We start from the raw sequence: 18,569 nt of genomic DNA, 5'->3' as shown, positions 1-18,569 counted from the left end.
ATCTTGGAGATTACTCTTGGAAAAAGGACTAGAGGCAGAAAGATATAGGCAGGATGATACTTCCAAGGAAGTGATAATGCATCCACTGCCTCCGCCTGAGGATCCCGGGATCTGGACAGATACCTGGGAAGTTTCTTGTTTAGATGAGAAACCATCAGATCTATTTCTGGAAGTTCCCACATTAGAACAATCTGAAGAAATACCTCTGGGTGAAGAGACCATTCGCCCGGAAGCAACGTTTGGGGACTGAGATAATCCGCTTTCCAATTGTCCATACCTGGGATATGAACCACAGAGATTAGACAGGAGCTGGATTCCACCCAAACCAAAATTCGAGATACTTCTTTCATAGCCAGAGGACTGTGAGTCCCTCCTTGATGATTGATGTATGCCACAGTTGTGACATTGTCTATCTGAAAACAAATGAACAACTCTCTCTTGAGAAGAGGCCAAGACTGAAGAGCTCTGAAAATTGCACGGAGTTCCAAAATATTGATCGGAAATCTCACCTCCTGAGATTCCCAAACCCCTTGTGCCGTCAGATACCCCCACACAGCTCCCCAACCTGTAAGACTTGCATCTGTTGAGATTATAGTCCAGGTCGGAAGAACAAAGAAGCCCCCTGAACTAAACGATGGTGATCTGTCCACCATGTCAGAGAGTGTTGTAAAATCGGTTTAAAGATATTAATTGAGATATCTTTGAGTAATCCCTGCACCATTGGGTCAGCATACAGAGCTGAAGAGGTCGCATGTGAAAACGAGCAAAGGAGATCGCATCTGATGCGGCAGTCCTAAGACCCAACATTTCCATGCATAAGGCTACCAAAGGGAATGATTGTGACTGAAGGTTTTGACAAGCTGATATCAATGTTAAACTTCTCTTGTCTGACAAGGACAGAGTCATAGACACTGAATTTATGTACAAAAACCTAAAAAGGTTACCCTTGTCTGAGGAATCAATGAACTGAATGGTAAATTGATCCTCCAACCATGAAATTGAAGAAACAACACAAGTCGATTCGTATGAGATTCTTCGAAAATGAGAAGACTGAGCAAGTACCAAGATATCGTCCAAATAAGGAAATAAAAAACCCTATTCTCTGATTACAGAAAAAAGGGGCACCGAGAACCTTTGAAAAAAAATTCTTGGAACTGAGGCTAGACCAAACGGTAGAGCCACAAAACTGGTAATGCTTGTCTAAAAAGAGAATCTCAGACACTAAAAGTGATCTGGATGAATCGGAATATGCAGATACACATCCTGTAAATCTATTGTAGACATATAATGCCCTTGCTAAACAAAAGGCAGGATAGTCCTACAGTAACCATCTTGAATGTTGGTATCCTAACATAATGATTCAATAATGACAGATCCGGAACTGGTCTGAAGGAATTGACCTTCTTTGGTACAAATGAAGAGATAAAATAAAACCCCAGCCCCTGTTCCAGAACTGGAACTGGCATAAATACTCCAGCCAACTCTAGATCTGAAACACATTACAGAAATGCTGAGCCTTTGCTGTGTTAACTGGGACACGGGAAAGAAAAGAATCTCTTAGCAGGAGGCCTTAACTTGAAGCCAATTCTGTACCTTTCTGAAACAATGTTTCTGAAACCAGAGATTAAGAACGGAATTGATCCAAATTTCTTTGAAGAAAACGTAATCTGCCCCATACCAGCTGAGCTGGAATAAGGGCCGCACCTTCATAGGTACTTAGGAGCTGGCTATAGGTTTCTATAAGGCTTGGATATATTCCAAACTGGAAATAGTTTCCAAACTGATACCGCTCCTGAGGATGAAGGATCAGGCTTTTGTTCCTTGTAAGGAAAGGAACTAAAATGATTAATTACCCTGGAAAGAAAGGGAAAGCAAAGATGACTTAGAAGACATGTCAGCATTCCAAGTTTAATCCATAAAGCTTCTCTAGCTAAAATAGCTAGAGACATATACCTGACATCAACTCTAATGATATCAAAAGATGGTATCACCAATAAAATTATTAGCATGTTATAGAATAATAATAATGCTATAAAATTATGATCTGTTACTTGTTGCTCTAAAGCTTCTAATCAAAAAGTTGAAGCTGCAGCAACATCCGCTAAAAATATAGCAGGTCTAAGAAGATTACCTGAACATAAGTAAGCTTTTCTTAGAAAGGATTCAATTTTCCTATCTAAAGGATCCTTAAATGAAGTACTATCTGCCGTAGGAATAGTAGTACATTAGCAGGAGTAGAGATAGCCCCATAACCTTAGGGATTTTTGTCTCAAAAAACTCTAATCTGTCAGATGGCACAGGATATAATTTGCTTAAACGTCTAGAAGGAGTAAATAAATTACCCAAATTATTCCATTCCCTGGAAATTACTTCAGAAATAGCATCAGGGAGATAAAACAATTCTGGAATAACTACAGGAGATTTAAAAAAACCTTATTTAAACGTTTACATTTAGAATCAAGAGGACCAGAATCCTCTATTTCTAATGCAAATAACACTTCTTTAAGTAAAGAACGAATAAATTCCATCTTGAACAAATACAAAGATTTATCAGCATCAACCTCTGAGACAGAAACCTCTGAACCAGAAGAACCATTATCAGTATCAGAATGATGATGTTCATTTAAAAATTCATCTGAAAAAAGAGAAGTTTTAAAAGACTTTTATGTATACTAGAAGGAGAAATAACAGACATAGCCTTCTTAATGGATTTAAAAAATAAAATCTCTTATGTTATCAGGAACACTCTGAAAATTAGATGTTGACGGAACAGCAACAGGTAATGTAACAGTACTAAAGGAAATTTTATCTGCATTAATAAGTTTGACATGACATGCAATACAAATAACAGCTGGAGAAACAGATACCAAAAGTTTATAGCAGATACACTTAGCTTGGTAGCTCCAGCACTGTGCAGTGACTTTCCTGAAGTAACTTCTGACTCAGTTGCAACGTGGAACATCTTGCAATATGTAAAAGAAAAAAACAACATATAAAGCAAAATTGATCAAATTCCTTAAATGACAGTTTCAGGAATGGGAAAAAATGCCAAAGAACAAGCTTCTAGCAACCAGAAGCAATAAAAAATGAGACTTAAATAATGTGGAGACAAAAGTGACGCCCATATTTTTTCGCGCCAAATAAGACGCCCACATTATTTGGCGCCTAAATGCTTTTTGGCGCCAAAAATGACGCCACATCCGGAACGCCGACATTTTTGGCGCAAAATAACGTCAAAGAATGACGCAACTTCCGGCGACACGTATGACGCCAGAAACGGAAATAGAATTTTTGCGCCAAAAAAGTCCGCGCCAAGAATGACGCAATAAAATGAAGCATTTTCAGCCCCCGCGAGCCTAACAGCCCACAGGGAAAAAGTCAAATTTTAAGGTAAAAAATGTTAAATTAAAATGCATTATCCCAAATATGAAACTGACTGTCTGAAAAATAAGGAAAGTTGAACATTCTGAGTCAAGGCAAATAAATGTTTGAATACATATATTTAGAACTTTATAAACAAAGTGCCCAACCATAGCTAGGAGTGTCACAGAAAATAAGACTTACTTACCCCAGGACACTCATCTACATATAGCAGATAGCCAAACCAGTACTGAAACGAGAATCAGTAGAGGTAATGGTATATATAAGAGTATATCGTCGATCTGAAAAGGGAGGTAAGAGATGAATCTCTACGACCGATAACAGAGAACCTATGAAATAGACCCCTTAGAAGGAGATCACTGCATTCAAATAGGCAATACTCTCCTCACATCCCTCTGACATTCACTGCACGCTGAGAGGAAAACCGGGCTCCAACTTGCTGCGGAGCGCATATCAACGTAGAATCTAGCACAAACTTACTTCACCACCTCCATCGGAGGCAAAGTTTGTAAAACTGAATTGTGGGTGTGGTGAGGGGTGTATTTATAGGCATTTTAAGGTTTGGGAAACTTTGCCCCTCCTGGTAGGAATGTATATCCCATACGTCACTAGCTCATGGACTCTTGCTAATTACATGAAAGAAATGTTTTTTGTTGTTGTTTTTTTTACACAGTTTTTGCAACAGCTATCTCACATGCTATGAATTATAAATGTAATAATGACATATTGTGAACCTGCTGGGCCTACTAAAAAAAACTCAATATATATAATTTGTGTGAGTTACTCACTGAAATTTGACGTACAATAAAGTTTAAATATAGGTAGTGAAAAAAAACTCAAAAGGGTTAAATATTGCACTTATTTTGTTTTGGCCCTCTCACCATTTTAAAGTTAAAATCAGGTAGCATCATTCATTAAGTGCCCAATAGCTTGTAATTCAGATTTTCCTTTTTAAATAAAATAAGCTTCCTAATCACGCTTAGGGCATACCCAGTACCTATCCGCTCCCATCTTCACCTCTAAGGATTTTTCTTTCAGGACCCATCCTCTCCCACCTTGACTACTGCAGCATATTGGGTCATCATCCTCCTTACATGAAACTGCTAGGTCGCTCTTCACATCTACTGATACCCCTTCACCTCATTAGATCTTCTCATACCTCTTCTAACCTTACATTTGCTCTATGTATGTTCTTACCTTATTTCACACACATCCTTTTAACCCCGTTCCCGCTGTTAGGATGTTCCATGGCGTCCTAACTGCGCTGGGCTTTAGCGCCGTTAGGATGGCATGGAACGTCCTAGCCGTTTGGCTGTACTGAAGCTAAAGGCGCTTCCTGAATGGGATTGCGGCCTCGATGGCGTACCTAGCATCATAGGCACTCCCCCCTGACTTGATCACATCATTAAAATCACACAATCACTTGAACGGTCGCATGATTTCATTTTTTTCATATCAAAACTTCTGATGTAGAAAAATGACTCCTGCCAGGTAAGGGTTAATGAGACTGCATGTTTTTCAGGAAATAGACTCCACACCCAGTGGTCTTATGTTTCTAAACAGGGACTTCTACATTTTTACTATTAAAACTAGGAATTTCTGGACACAAAGACTTTATGTGATGTAGGAAACGTTCTATTCCTAACTGAATGAACAATATATGTGTAAGCCACATGAACAGGACATAGAATGCAGACAAATCACTTACAAAGTTATACAATTTGTTATCTTGGTTGAAAAGGAGACCTAGGTAGGCTCAGGAGCTGCTGATTGGTGGCTGCATTTATATGCCTCATGTTATTGGTTTACCTGATGTATTTAACAGCTCACAATAGTGCATTGCTGCTTCTTCAACAAAGGATACCAATAGAATGAAGCAAATTAGATAATAGAAGTACATTGGAAAGTTGTTTATAATTGTATGCTCTGTCTGAATCATGAATGAAAAATGTTGGGTTTCCTGTCCCTTTAACATAAACAACTCCAAGAACTTCCTAACATTTCAGTCAAACAACAATAAGCTGTTTCTTTTCGATATATGCTCAGCATACACAGCACATAGTGAAATGCAATAAGACAAAAAAAGCACGTTTCCCTCACCTGGCTTTTGTATAACAGCATTGCAGGCATTGGCAATTTCCTCTCGCTTTGCCTCATCAGGATACTGGTTTTCATTAAAATAACTGGAAAACAAATGTTAAGAATTATTCAAAGAAAGTTGAAGTCAACATTCTATATTTTGCACATGACTAACGTATGACTAACGTATATAGCGTAAGGTAATCCATATTTATTAAACATCAGATCTAAAGAAATCTAGCACTTTTGAGAGATATATAAAAGTACATTAAAAAAACTTCACATGTTATCCATGAAACGTGTGTTTGATAATTTAATTAAACAGGAAGTAACAGGACAGTCAGACAAATGATGATTGCACAAAATAAAGGGACATTCCGGTAAAAATTTAAATGTACATAGATGAATTACATCTTTGAATCTTTGAACATATTTGCAATATTCATGTATTGGCAAAAATGCTTCTAGTAAAAGTTATCACTGTTTAGAGTTATTTTTCTCTGCACATGCATGTGAAGCATAGCTAGATATTCTCTGTGCACCAGCATTTTAGATACTGCAGCTGCTTAGAGCCCCAGTGGGGCTTGTATCATATCAGCAATTAACATATTGAGTCATTACCAGATGTCACAAGCACCTTAGGCTCTCTGTGCAACTGCTGTGTTTAAAATGCTGGTGCACGGAGCATACTTAAATACACATTTGAAACAGCTATAGCTTTTATTAGAAGCATGTTTGCTAATACATGTATAATACAAAATTGCTTCTATTCAAAACTGAAATGCATCCTTGTGAATTCCAATTTTGTCTGGAACATAGTATAGTATGACCTTTAATGCAGGATATAGATATTCAGAAATGGGTTGCAGTAGGGAAAAAAACTTAGCATTTCCCAGGTATTGATAAACATCAGCTCTAGGGGCCTATTTATCAAGCCGTCAACCACATATACGCTGGAATTCCGCAGCGTAATTGTGGAGAGCTTGATTCGCCTTATTTATCAAAGCCTGCAGACCGGCAAAAGTAGAAATTTGTGACGTAACATACGATCCCCCGGTCTCACTACTACACAGATCAATGCTTACGTCACTACAGATGTTCCGAATGCAAATTCGGCACTGACTACTTTTGCTAGTTAACAAATAACTACCAGGTACGCTCGCCACTATTCCGCCCCCACGTACCTGGTTTTCAATCTGCCGCCCTAAAGGCGGCGGATGCCATAGGAATCAATGGAGTCTGAAAGCAGTGAAAGCTTATGTTCGTTGCTGCCCGATATCCCATTGATTCCTATGGGAGAATAAAAGTAACGTTTACACCTAACACCCTAACATATACCCCAAGTCTAAACACCCCCTACACCGCCGCCACCTACATTATACTTATTAACCCCTAATCTGATGCTTCAGACACCGCCGCCACCTACATAAAGTTATTAACCCCTATCCCACCGCTCCCGGAGCCCACCGCAACTAAATAAAGTTATTAACCCCAACCCTAACAACCCGCTAACTTTATATTAAATATTAACTCATCCCAATCTTATAATCAATTTAAACTTACCTTTAAAATTACATTAAACTATATTAAATTAATAATTAATCTACCCTAACTTTTATAATAAAATTACATTAAACTATATTAATTTAATAATTAATCTACCCTAACTTTAATAATACAATTACATTAAACTATATCAAATTAATAATTAATCTACCCTAACTTTAATAATACAATTACATTAAACTATATCAAATTAATTATTAATCTAACCTAACTTTTATACTAAAATTACATTAAACTACAAAATTAACAATATTATATATTTAAACACCTAACCCTACTCAAATAATTTAATTCTACAATTAAAAATTACTAAGTTACAAAAAACTAACAACTAAGTTACAAAAAATAAAAAAGAAATTATCAAAGATTTAAACTAATTACACCTAATCTAAAGGCCCTATGAAAATAAAAAAAGCCCCGCAAAATAAAAAAAACCCTAACCTACAATAAACTACAAATAGCCCTTAAAAGGGCCTTTTGCTGGACATTGCTCCAAAGAAATCAGCTCTTTTATCTGTAAATAAAAAATACAAACAACCCCCCGAAAAGTAAAACCCACCACCCACACAACCAACCCCCCAAATAAAAACCTAACTAAAAACATAATTTATGCTTACCTGATAAATTTATTTCTCTTGTAGTGTATCCAGTCCACGGATCATCCATTACTTATGGGACACTAACTCCTCCCCAACAGGAAGTGCAAGAGGATTCACCCAGCAGAGCTGCTATATAGCTCCTCCCCTAACTGCCATTACCAGTCATTCGACCGAAAACATGCAGAGAAAGGAAAACCATAGGGTACAGTGGTGACTGTAGTTTAATGGAAAAATTACCTGCCTTAAAGTGACAGGGCGGGCCGTGGACTGGATACACTACAAGAGAAATAAATTTATCAGGTAAGCATAAATTATGTTTTCTCTTGTTAAGTGTATCCAGTCCACGGATCATCCATTACTTATGGGATACCAATACCAAAGCTAAAGTACACGGATGACGGGAGGGACAGGCAGGCTCTTTATACGGAAGGAACCACTGCCTGAAGAACCTTTCTCCCAAAAACAGCCTCCGAAGAAGCAAAAGTGTCAAATTTGTAAAATTTGGAAAAAGTATGAAGAGAAGACCAAGTTGCAGCCTTGCAAATCTGTTCAACAGAAGCCTCATTCTTAAAGGCCCAAGTGGAAGCCACAGCTCTAGTAGAATGTGCTGTAATTCTTTCAGGAGGCTGCTGTCCAGCAGTCTCATAGGCTAACCGTATTATGCTACGAAGCCAAAAGGAGAGAGAGGTAGCCGAAGCTTTTTGACCTCTCCTCTGACCAGAATAAACGACAAACAGGGAAGACGTTTGTCGAAAATCCTTAGTTGCCTGTAGATAAAATTTCAGGGCACGGACTACATCTAGATTGTGTAGCAGACGTTCCTTTTTCGAAGAAGGATTAGGACACAAAGATGTAACCACAATCTCTTGATTGATATTTCTGTTAGTGACCACCTTAGGTAGGAACCCAGGTTTAGTACGCAGAACTACCTTGTCTGAATGAAAAATCAGATAAGGAGAATCACAATGTAAGGCAGATAACTCAGAGACTCTTCGAGCCGAGGAAATCGCCATTAAAAACAGAACTTTCCAAGATAACAACTTGATATCAATGTAATGAAGGGGTTCAAACGGAACCCCCTGTAAAACATTAAGAACTAAGTTCAAACTCCATGGTGGAGCAACAGTTTTAAACACAGGCTTGATCCTAGCTAAAGCCTGACAAAAAGCTTGAACGTCTGGAACTTCTGACAGACGTTTGTGTAAAAGAATGGACAGAGCTGAAATCTGTCCCTTTAAGGAACTAGCGGATAAACCCTTTTCTAAACCTTCTTGTAGAAAAGACAATATCCTCGGAATCCTAACCTTACTCCATGAGTAACTCTTGGATTCGCACCAATATAAGTATTTGCGCCATATCTTATGGTAAATCTTTCTGGTAACAGGCTTCCTAGCCTGTATTAAGGTATCAATAACTGACTCAGAAAAACCACGTTTTGATAAAATCAAGCGTTCAATTTCCAAGCAGTCAGCTTCAGAGAAATTAGATTTTGATGTTTGAAGGGACCCTGGATCAGAAGGTCCTGTTTCAGAGGTAGCGACCAAGGTGGACAGGATGACATGTCCACTAGATCTGCATACCAAGTCCTGCGTGGCCATGCAGGCGCTATTAGAATCACTGATGCTCTCTCCTGTTTGATTCTGGCAATCAATCGAGGAAGCATCGGGAAGGGTGGAAACACATAAGTCATCCCGAAGGTCCAAGGTGCTGTCAAAGCATCTATCAGAACCGCTCCCGGATCCCTGGGTCTGGACCCGTAACGAGGAAGCTTGGCATTCTGTCGAGACGCCATGAGATCTATCTCTGGTTTGCCCCAACGTCTAAGTATTTGGACAAAGACCTCCGGATGAAGTTCCCACTCCTCCGGATGAAAAGTCTGACGACTTAAGAAATCCGCCTCCCAGTTCTCCACTCCCGGGATGTGGATTGCTGACAGGTGGCAAGAGTGAGACTCTGCCCAGCGAATTATCTTTGATACTTCCATCATTGCTAGGGAGCTTCTTGTCCCTCCCTGATGGTTGATGTAAGCTACAGTCGTGATGTTGTCCGACTGAAACCTGATGAACCCCCGAGTTGTTAACTGGGGCCAAGCCAGAAGGGCATTGAGAACTGCTCTCAATTCCAGAATGTTTATTGGTAGGAGACTCTCCTCCTGATTCCATTGTCCCTGAGCCTTCAGAGAATTCCAGACAGCGCCCCAACCTAGTAGGCTGGCGTCTGTTGTTACAATTGTCCAGTCCGGCCTGCTGAATGGCATCCCCCTGGACAGATGTGGCCGAGAAAGCCACCATAGAAGAGAATTTCTGGTCTCTTGATCCAGATTCAGAGTAGGGGACAAGTCTGAGTAATCCCCATTCCACTGACTTAGCATGCACAATTGCAGCGGTCTGAGATGTAGACGTGCAAAGGGTACATTGCTGCTACCATTAAGCCGATCACCTCCATGCATTGAGCTACTGACGGGTGTTGAATGGAATGAAGGACACGGCATGCATTTTGAAGCTTTGTTAACCTGTCTTCTGTCAGGTAAATCTTCATTTCTACAGAATCTATAAGAGTCCCCAAGAAGGGAACTCTTGTGAGTGGAAAGAGAGAACTCTTCTTTTCGTTCACCTTCCATCCATGCGACCTTAGAAATGCCAGTACTAACTCTGTATGAGACTTGGCAGTTTGAAAGCTTGAAGCTTGTATCAGAATGTCGTCTAGGTACGGAGCTACCGCAATTCCTCGCGGTCTTAGTACCGCCAGAAGAGCACCCAGAACCTTTGTGAAGGTTCTGGGAGCCGTAGCCAATCCGAATGGAAGAGCTACAAACTGGTAATGCCTGTCTAGAAAGGCAAACCTTAGATACCGGTAATGATCTTTGTGAATCGGTATGTGAAGGTAAGCATCCTTTAAATCCACTGTGGTCATGTACTGACCCTTTTGGATCATGGGTAAAATTGTCCGAATAGTTTCCATTTTGAACGATGGAACTCTTAGGAATTTGTTTAGGATCTTTAAATCCAAGATTGGCCTGAAAGTTCCCTCTTTTTTGGGAACCACAAACAGATTTGAGTAAAACCCTTGTCCTTGTTCCGACCGCGGAACCGGATGGATCACTCCCATTAATAAAAGATCTTGTACGCAGCGTAGAAACGCCTCTTTCTTTATTTGGTTTGTTGACAACCTTGACAGATGAAATCTCCCTCTTGGGGGAGAGAATTTGAAGTCTAGAAGGTATCCCTGAGATATGATCTCTAACGCCCAGGGATCCTGGACATCTCTTGCCCAAGCCTGGGCGAAGAGAGAAAGTCTGCCCCCCACTAGATCCGTTCCCGGATCGGGGGCCCTCGATTCATGCTGTCTTAGGGGCAGCAGCAGGTTTCCTGGCCTGCTTGCCCTTGTTCCAGGACTGGTTAGGTCTCCAGCCTTGTCTGTAGCGAGCAACAGCTCCTTCCTGTTTTGGTGCAGAGGAAGTTGATGCTGCTCCTGCTTTGAAATTACGAAAGGAACGAAAATTAGACTGTCTAGCCTTAGGTTTGGTTCTGTCTTGAGGCAGGGCATGGCCTTTACCTCCTGTAATGTCAGCGATAATTTCTTTCAACCCGGGCCCGAATAAGGTCTGCCCTTTGAAAGGTATATTAAGCAATTTAGATTTAGAAGTAACGTCAGCTGACCAGGATTTTAGCCACAGTGCTCTGCGTGCCTGAATGGCGAATCCGGAATTCTTAGCCGTAAGTTTAGTTAAATGTACTACGGCATCTGAAATAAATGAGTTAGCTAACTTAAGGGCTTTAAGCTTGTGTGTAATTTTATCTAATGGAGCTGATTCAAGTGTCTCTTCCAGAGACTCAAACCAAAATGCTGCTGCAGCCGTGACAGGCGCAATGCATGCAAGAGGTTGCAATATAAAACCTAGTTGAACAAACATTTTCTTAAGGTAACCCTCTAACTTTTTATCCATTGGATCTGAAAAGGCACAGCTATCCTCCACCGGGATAGTGGTACGCTTAGCTAAAGTAGAAACTGCTCCCTCCACCTTAGGGACCGTTTGCCATAAGTCCCGTGTGGTGGCGTCTATTGGAAACATCTTTCTAAATATCGGAGGGGGTGAGAACGGCACACCGGGTCTATCCCACTCCTTAGTAACAATTTCAGTAAGTCTCTTAGGTATAGGAAAAACGTCAGTACTCGCCGGTACCGCAAAATATTTATCCAACCTACACATTTTCTCTGGTATTGCAACTGTGTTACAATCATTCAGAGCCGCTAACACCTCCCCTAGTAATACACGGAGGTTTTCCAGCTTAAATTTAAAATTTGAAATATCTGAATCCAGTTTGTTTGGATCAGAACCGTCACCCGCAGAATGAAGCTCTCCGTCCTCATGTTCTGCAAATTGTGACGCAGTGTCTGACATGGCCCTAATATTATCAGCGCACTCTGTTCTCACCCCAGAGTGATCACGCTTACCTCTTAGTTCTGGTAATTTAGCCAAAACTTCAGTCATAACAGTAGCCATATCCTGTAATGTGATTTGTAATGGCCGCCCAGATGTACTCGGCGCTACAATATCACGCACCTCCCGAGCGGGAGATGCAGGTACTGACACGTGAGGCGAGTTAGTCGGCATAACTCTCCCCTCGTTGTTTGGTGAAATATGTTCAATTTGTACAGATTGACTTTTATTTAAAGTAGCATCAATACAGTTAGTACATAAATTTCTATTGGGCTCCACTTTGGCTTTAGCACATATAGCACAGATATCTTCCTCTGAATCAGACATGTTTAACACACTAGCAAATAAACTAGCAACTTGGAAATACTTTTCAAGTAATTTACTATAATATGAAAACGTACTGTGCCTATAAGAAGCACAGAAAAAGTTATGACAGTTGAAAATTAATAAACTGAAAAGTTATAGCATCAAGTCTTTGTAAAAAACACAATTTTAGCAAAGGATTGCTCCCATTAGCAAAGGATAACTAACCCTGATAGCAGAAAAAAAAAAAAAAAAATTACAGAAATAAACGTTTTTTTATCACAGTCAACTACAATCTCACAGCTCTGCTGTGAGTGATTACCTCCCTCAAAACAAGTTTTGAAGACCCCTGAGTTCTGTAGAGATGAACCGGATCATGCAGGGAAGACAATAAACTTCTGACTGAATTTTTTGATGCGTAGCAAAAGCACCAAAAAAGGCCCCTCCCCCTCACACATAACAGTGAGAGAGATCAGTAAACTGTCATAAATTAAATAAAACGACTGCCAAGTGGAAAAAAATAGTGCCCAAAACATTTTTTCACCCAGTACCTCAGAAAATTAAACGATTTTACATGCCAGCAAAAAACGTTTAACATTAATAAATTGAGTGTTACTAAAAAGCCTGTTGCTAGTCCCTGCAAATTAGGCTAATGTTTTATGCAAACAGTATAATTCCAATGAAGTGCCATTCCCCAGAATACTGAAGTGTAAAATATACATACATGACAGCCTGATACCAGTTGCTGCTACTGCATTTAAGGCTGAGTTTACATTATATCGGTATGGCAGAATTTTCTCATCAATTCCATTGTCAGAAAATAATAAGCTGCTACATACCTCTTTGCAGATTAATCTGCCCGCTGTCCCCTGATCTGAAGTTTACCTCTCCTCAGATGGCCGAGAAACAGCAATATGATCTTAACTACTCCGGCTAAAATCATAGAAAAACTCAGGTAGATTCTTCTTCAAATTCTACCAGAGAAGGAATAACACACTCCGGTGCTATTATAAAATAACAAACTTTTGATTGAAGGTATGAAACTAAGTATAATCACCACAGTCCTCTCACACATCCTATCTATTCGTTGGGTGCAAGAGAATGACTGGTAATGGCAGTTAGGGGAGGAGCTATATAGCAGCTCTGCTGGGTGAATCCTCTTGCACTTCCTGTTGGGGAGGAGTTAGTGTCCCATAAGTAATGGATGATCCGTGGACTGGATACACTTAACAAGAGAAAAACCCTAAGCTCCCCATTGCCCTGAAAAGGGCATTTGGATGGGCATTTAGCTCTAATGCAGCCCAAACCCTAATCTAAAACTAAAACCCACCCAAAAAACCCTTAAAACACTAACCCCTGAAGATCGACATACAGTTTTGAAGATCCGACATCCATCCTCCAAGAAGCCAGCAGAAGTCTTCATCCAAGCGGCCGAAGTCTTCATTAAAGCCCGCTGAGGTCTTCACCCAGACGGCATCTTCTATCTTCATCCATCCGGCGCGGAGCGGCTCCATCTTCCAGACATCCGGCGCAGAGCATCCTCTTCTTACGACGTCTTCTTCGGAATGAAGTTTCCTTTAAATGATGTCATCCAAGATGGCGTCCCTTAGATTCCGATTGGCTGATAGAATTCTATCAGCCAATCGGAAATAAGGTTGAAAAAAATCCTATTGGCTGTTGCAATCAGCCAATAGGATTGAGCTTGCATTCTATTGGCCGATTGGATCAGCCAATAGGATAAAAGCTCAATCCTATTGACTGATTGCAACAGCCAATAGGACTTTTTCAACCTTAATTCCGATTGGCTGATAGAATTCTATGAGCCAATCGGAATCTAAGGGACGCCATCTTGGATGACGTCATTTAAAGGAACCTTCATTCCGAAGAAGACGTCGTAAGAAGAAGATGCTCCGCGTCAGATGTCTGGAAGATGAAGCCGCTCCGCATGGATGAAGATAGAAGATGCCGTCTGGGTGAAGACTTCTGCGGGCTTGGATGAAGACTTCGGCCGGCTTCTTGGAGGATAGATGTTGGATCTTCAAAACTGTAAGTCGATCTTCAGGGGTTAGTGTTAGGATTTTTTAAGGGGTTATTGGGTGGGTTTTAGTTTTAGATTAGGGTTTGGGCTGCAATAGAGCTAAATGCCCTTTTAAGGGCAATGCCCATCCAAATGCCCTTTTCAGGGCAATGGGGAGCTTAGGGTTTTTTAGTTAGGTTTTTATGTGTGGGGGTTGGTTGTGTGGGTGGTGGGTTTTACTGTTGGGGGGGTATTTGTATTTTTCATTTACAGGTAAAAGAGTGGATTTCTTTGGGGCAATGCCCCGCAAAAGGTCCTTTTAAAGGCTATTTGTAGTTTATTGTAGGTTAGGGTTTTTTTTTATTTTGGGGGGGCTTTTTTATTTTCATAGGGCCCTTAGATTAGGTGTAATTAGTTTAAATCTTTGATAATTTCTTTTTTATTTTTTGTAACTTAGTGTTTATTTTTTTTGTGCAACTTAGTTTTTTGTAACTTAGTCATTTTTTAGTGTAGATTTAAATTATTTGAGTAGGGTTAGATGTTTAAATATATAGTATAGTTAATTTAATTTGTAGTTTGATGTAATTTTATTATAAAAGTTAGGGCAGATTAATTATTAATTTAATATAGTTTAATGTAATTTTATTATAAAAGATAGGGCGGATTATTAATTTAATATAGTTTAATGTAATTTTAGTATAAAAGTAAGGGTAGATTAATTATTAATTTAATATAGTTTAATGTAATTTTAAAGGTAAGTTTAAATTGATAAGATAGGGATGAGTTAATATAAAGTTAGCGGGTTGTTAGGTTTAGGGGTTAATAGGTTAATTTAGTTTATGGCGATGTGGGGGGCTGGCGGTTTAGGGGTTAATAACTTTATTTAGTTGCGGCGGGATAGGGGTTAATAACATAATGTAGTTGGGGGCAGCAGATTAGGGGTTAATAACATAATGTAGGTGGCGGTGGGTTCCGGGAGCGGAGGGATAGGGGTTAATACATTTATTAGAGTTGCTGTGGGCTCCGGGAGCAGCGGTTTAGGGGTTAATAACTTTATTTAGTGGCGATGGGCTCCGGGAGCGGCGGGATAGGGTTTGATAACTTTATTTAGTGGCGGTTGGCTCTGGGAGTGGCGGGATAGGCGGTGTTTAGTGACAGTATACAAATAAAGCTGGGTAAAAGCCAAATAGCAGCGAGATCGATGACTGTTAGTTAACTTTTTGACAGCTTTTTTGTTAAATATGGAGAGTGTATTCAGGTCCGCGGTCGCAATGTCAGGCAAGCATATTGGTGCCGGCGAATGCAGCACAGTTGACGACTTGATAAAAAGGCCCCCTAGTGTTGTGCATTTCATTTTTTAAATTCACATTAAAAGGGACAAATGTGCAAAAAAGAAATGATCTAATGTGTTAGAGCAGTTTATTATTGAGTTATTGCTTGCATACTAGAACTTGCAAAAGGGTTAAACACATTGTAAATCAGCTCTAGAGCAGCAATAAACTACTGGAACTAGATGAGCACATCTGGTGAGCCAATGACAAGATATATGTGTGTAGGCCCCAATCTCCAGCATTGCTGCTCCATAGCCTGCCTATGTATGATTTTCAACAGAGGATACCATGAAAACAAAGTAAATTTGGTAATAAAAGTCAATTGAAAAGTCTCTTAAAACTACATGTCTAACTAAACCATGGGCCAACCAGTTTCATGTCGCCTGTCATCTCCCATTAACTTTTTCCTCAAATATTGCTACGGTTTTAGACGATGATTTAAGAAGAATAATGTTTTTAACTTCCTGAGTTTACCACTTTCACTTAGGTGCCATGGTGGAATATGTACTGAATTTAAAATTCTGTAGATAGACTTCGCTCAGGTAAACCCGGTGATCTAAAAAGTTCTCCGCTTTAGTTAGATTATCTAAATCTTGTCAGCACTGTGAAGTCCCTTTAAAGAATTTTAGCATGGCAAACTTAAAGGGACAGTCTACACCAGAATTTTTATTGTTTTAAAAGATAGATAATCCCTTTATTACCCATTCCCCAGTTTTGCACAACCAACATGGTTATATTAATACACTTTTTACGTCTGTGATTACCTTGTATCTAAGCCTCTGCAAACTGCCCTTTTATTTCAGTTCTTTTGACAGACTTGCAGCTTATCCAATCAGTGCTGGCTCCCAGGTAACTTCAAGTGCATGAGCTCAATGTTATCTATATGAAACACATGAACTAACGCCCTCTAGTGGTAACAAAATGGTAAAATACATTCTGAAAAGAGGCGGCCTTCAAGGTCTAAGAAATTAGCATATGAACCTCCTAGGTTAAGCTTTCAACTAAGAATACCAAGAGTACAAAGCAAAATTGGTGATAAAAGTAAATCGTTTAAAATTATATGCCCTATCTGAATCATGAAAGTTTATTTTGGACTAGACTGTCACTTGCTGTTATCTAGCTATACCGGGCTCTGGATGTGACACCTATATTACAACATAATGCTTAAAAATGTGTGATTTCTCTCCATGTCAGCCAGTTCTTGATCATCAGGATATGAAATATAAATGTGTAATGTAATGTGTGCAAATTGCTTTTTCTTGCTGTATGCTTGCATGCTACTACTTCTACAACAAAGGTGAGGTTAGAACTATGTAAAATAATGAATACTACCTGAAAACCTAAGACACAGTGTCATTAAGGACCATGGGGCCGAATTATCTAAAGGCCGCTGCTCCATAACTTGTCCGCCTGCTCTGAGACGGCGGACAGAAATCAACCCAATCAAATCCGATCGGGTTAATTGACACCCCTTGCAGAGAGCATGAGACGGTTGGAATTCATCTCCTCCATTTATTTTTTGGCTTGACCATACAAAATGTTGGCCACATCAATAGAAAGCTACAGATTTAATGATCTCTATAAAAAACAAATAATGCTTACCTGATAATTTCCTTTTCTTGTGATGGAAAGAGTCCACAGCTGCATTCATTACTTTTGGGAATTAAGAACCTGGCCACCAGGAGGAGGCAAAGGCATCCCAGCCAAAGTCTTAAATACTCCTCCCACTCCCCTCATCCCCCCAGTCATTCTGACGAGGAACAAGGAACAGTAGAAGAAATATCAGGGTGAAAATGTGCCAGAAGTACGCCCCACAAAAAATTACAGGTGGGGAGCTGTGGACTCTTTCCATCAGAAGAAAAGGAAATTATCAGGTAAGCATAATTTAGGTTTTTCTTCTTAAATGAAGAGAGTCCACAGCTGCATTTGTTACTTTTGGGAAACAATACTCAAGCTATAGAGGACACTGAATGCCAAGATGGGAGGGCACAATAGGCGGCCCATACTGAGAGCAACAGGCATGAAGCTCTATGCAAGTAAAAAATCCCGCTTCGTCCGAAGCAGAGAAAATTTTTCAAAGGAAAAGCCCCAGAGACACTGACTCGCAGCCAGTCCAGAGTCAAACTAGAGACCGCAAAATGGACTCAACTGAGCCAACAGTCCTCCAAGAGACACTGTCGCCCAAAAGACTATCTCCCCTCCACTCACCCCACACAAATGAAGGGTAAACCAGCCGAAATCCCCAAGGGTGACAAGGCAAAGGAGGACAGAGGAAACCAAAAAGCCCCTTAATACAAAAACAGCACCTCCAAGAGTGGGCCTAGCACACAGAGACCCACCTGAACCCAAACAGGTAAGGAGGCCACGCCTATACCAGGCGAAACCCGGGATAAAACCAGGCACAGAGACCAAAAGACGTCTCCCCAACATACTGCAAGCAAGGAATGCAACTAAGAGGTAAAATCCTCCCAGCGCCTGCCCTAGAATACCCAAGTATTCAACCGTGAAAGAGCGTGTAACAGACCCAGGCGAAATCCCAAGTTCGAGAACACAGAGTCCCTAACAGGACAACACAGAGGAAGCTTGCAAGGAAGAAGAAAAAGCAGTGATAAAAAAACAGACCGCACAAAGCCCCCAACAGAGGGCACGCTGCAGGCAACCTTAGCCACTGGACCTACTCACAGGTCCCAAAAAAGGGGAAAAAAAAGCCTCCATCGAGGCCCCCTGAGAAGGAGAGAATACCCTCAGAATCCAAAAGAAGAGGAATCCGTCTCCAGTCAAAGGAGCAAGGAAAAAACATCTCCTAGCAGACTGAGCTATCAAAATAGACTCTGCAATCACACATATCCCAA

General features: G+C 40.2%; 1 protein-coding gene across 1 annotated transcript in view; it reads right to left on the bottom strand.

Moving 5' to 3' along the window:
• The window catches only part of HMBOX1 (homeobox containing 1), a 397,982-nt gene that overhangs the window by 52,518 nt on the left and 326,895 nt on the right, over positions 1 to 18,569 (bottom strand). Inside the window, exon 7 of the mRNA XM_053709533.1 lies at positions 5,482 to 5,564. Within this exon, the coding sequence (XP_053565508.1) occupies positions 5,482 to 5,564 (83 nt within the window). The remainder of the gene's footprint in view (positions 1 to 5,481; positions 5,565 to 18,569) is intronic.

This window comes from Bombina bombina, chromosome 4 (genome assembly GCF_027579735.1).
Source record: "Bombina bombina isolate aBomBom1 chromosome 4, aBomBom1.pri, whole genome shotgun sequence".
Classification (NCBI taxonomy): domain Eukaryota; kingdom Metazoa; phylum Chordata; class Amphibia; order Anura; family Bombinatoridae; genus Bombina; species Bombina bombina.
The sequence above is the reverse complement of the archived record's forward strand: the minus strand, read 5'-3'. Positions and strand labels throughout refer to the sequence as shown.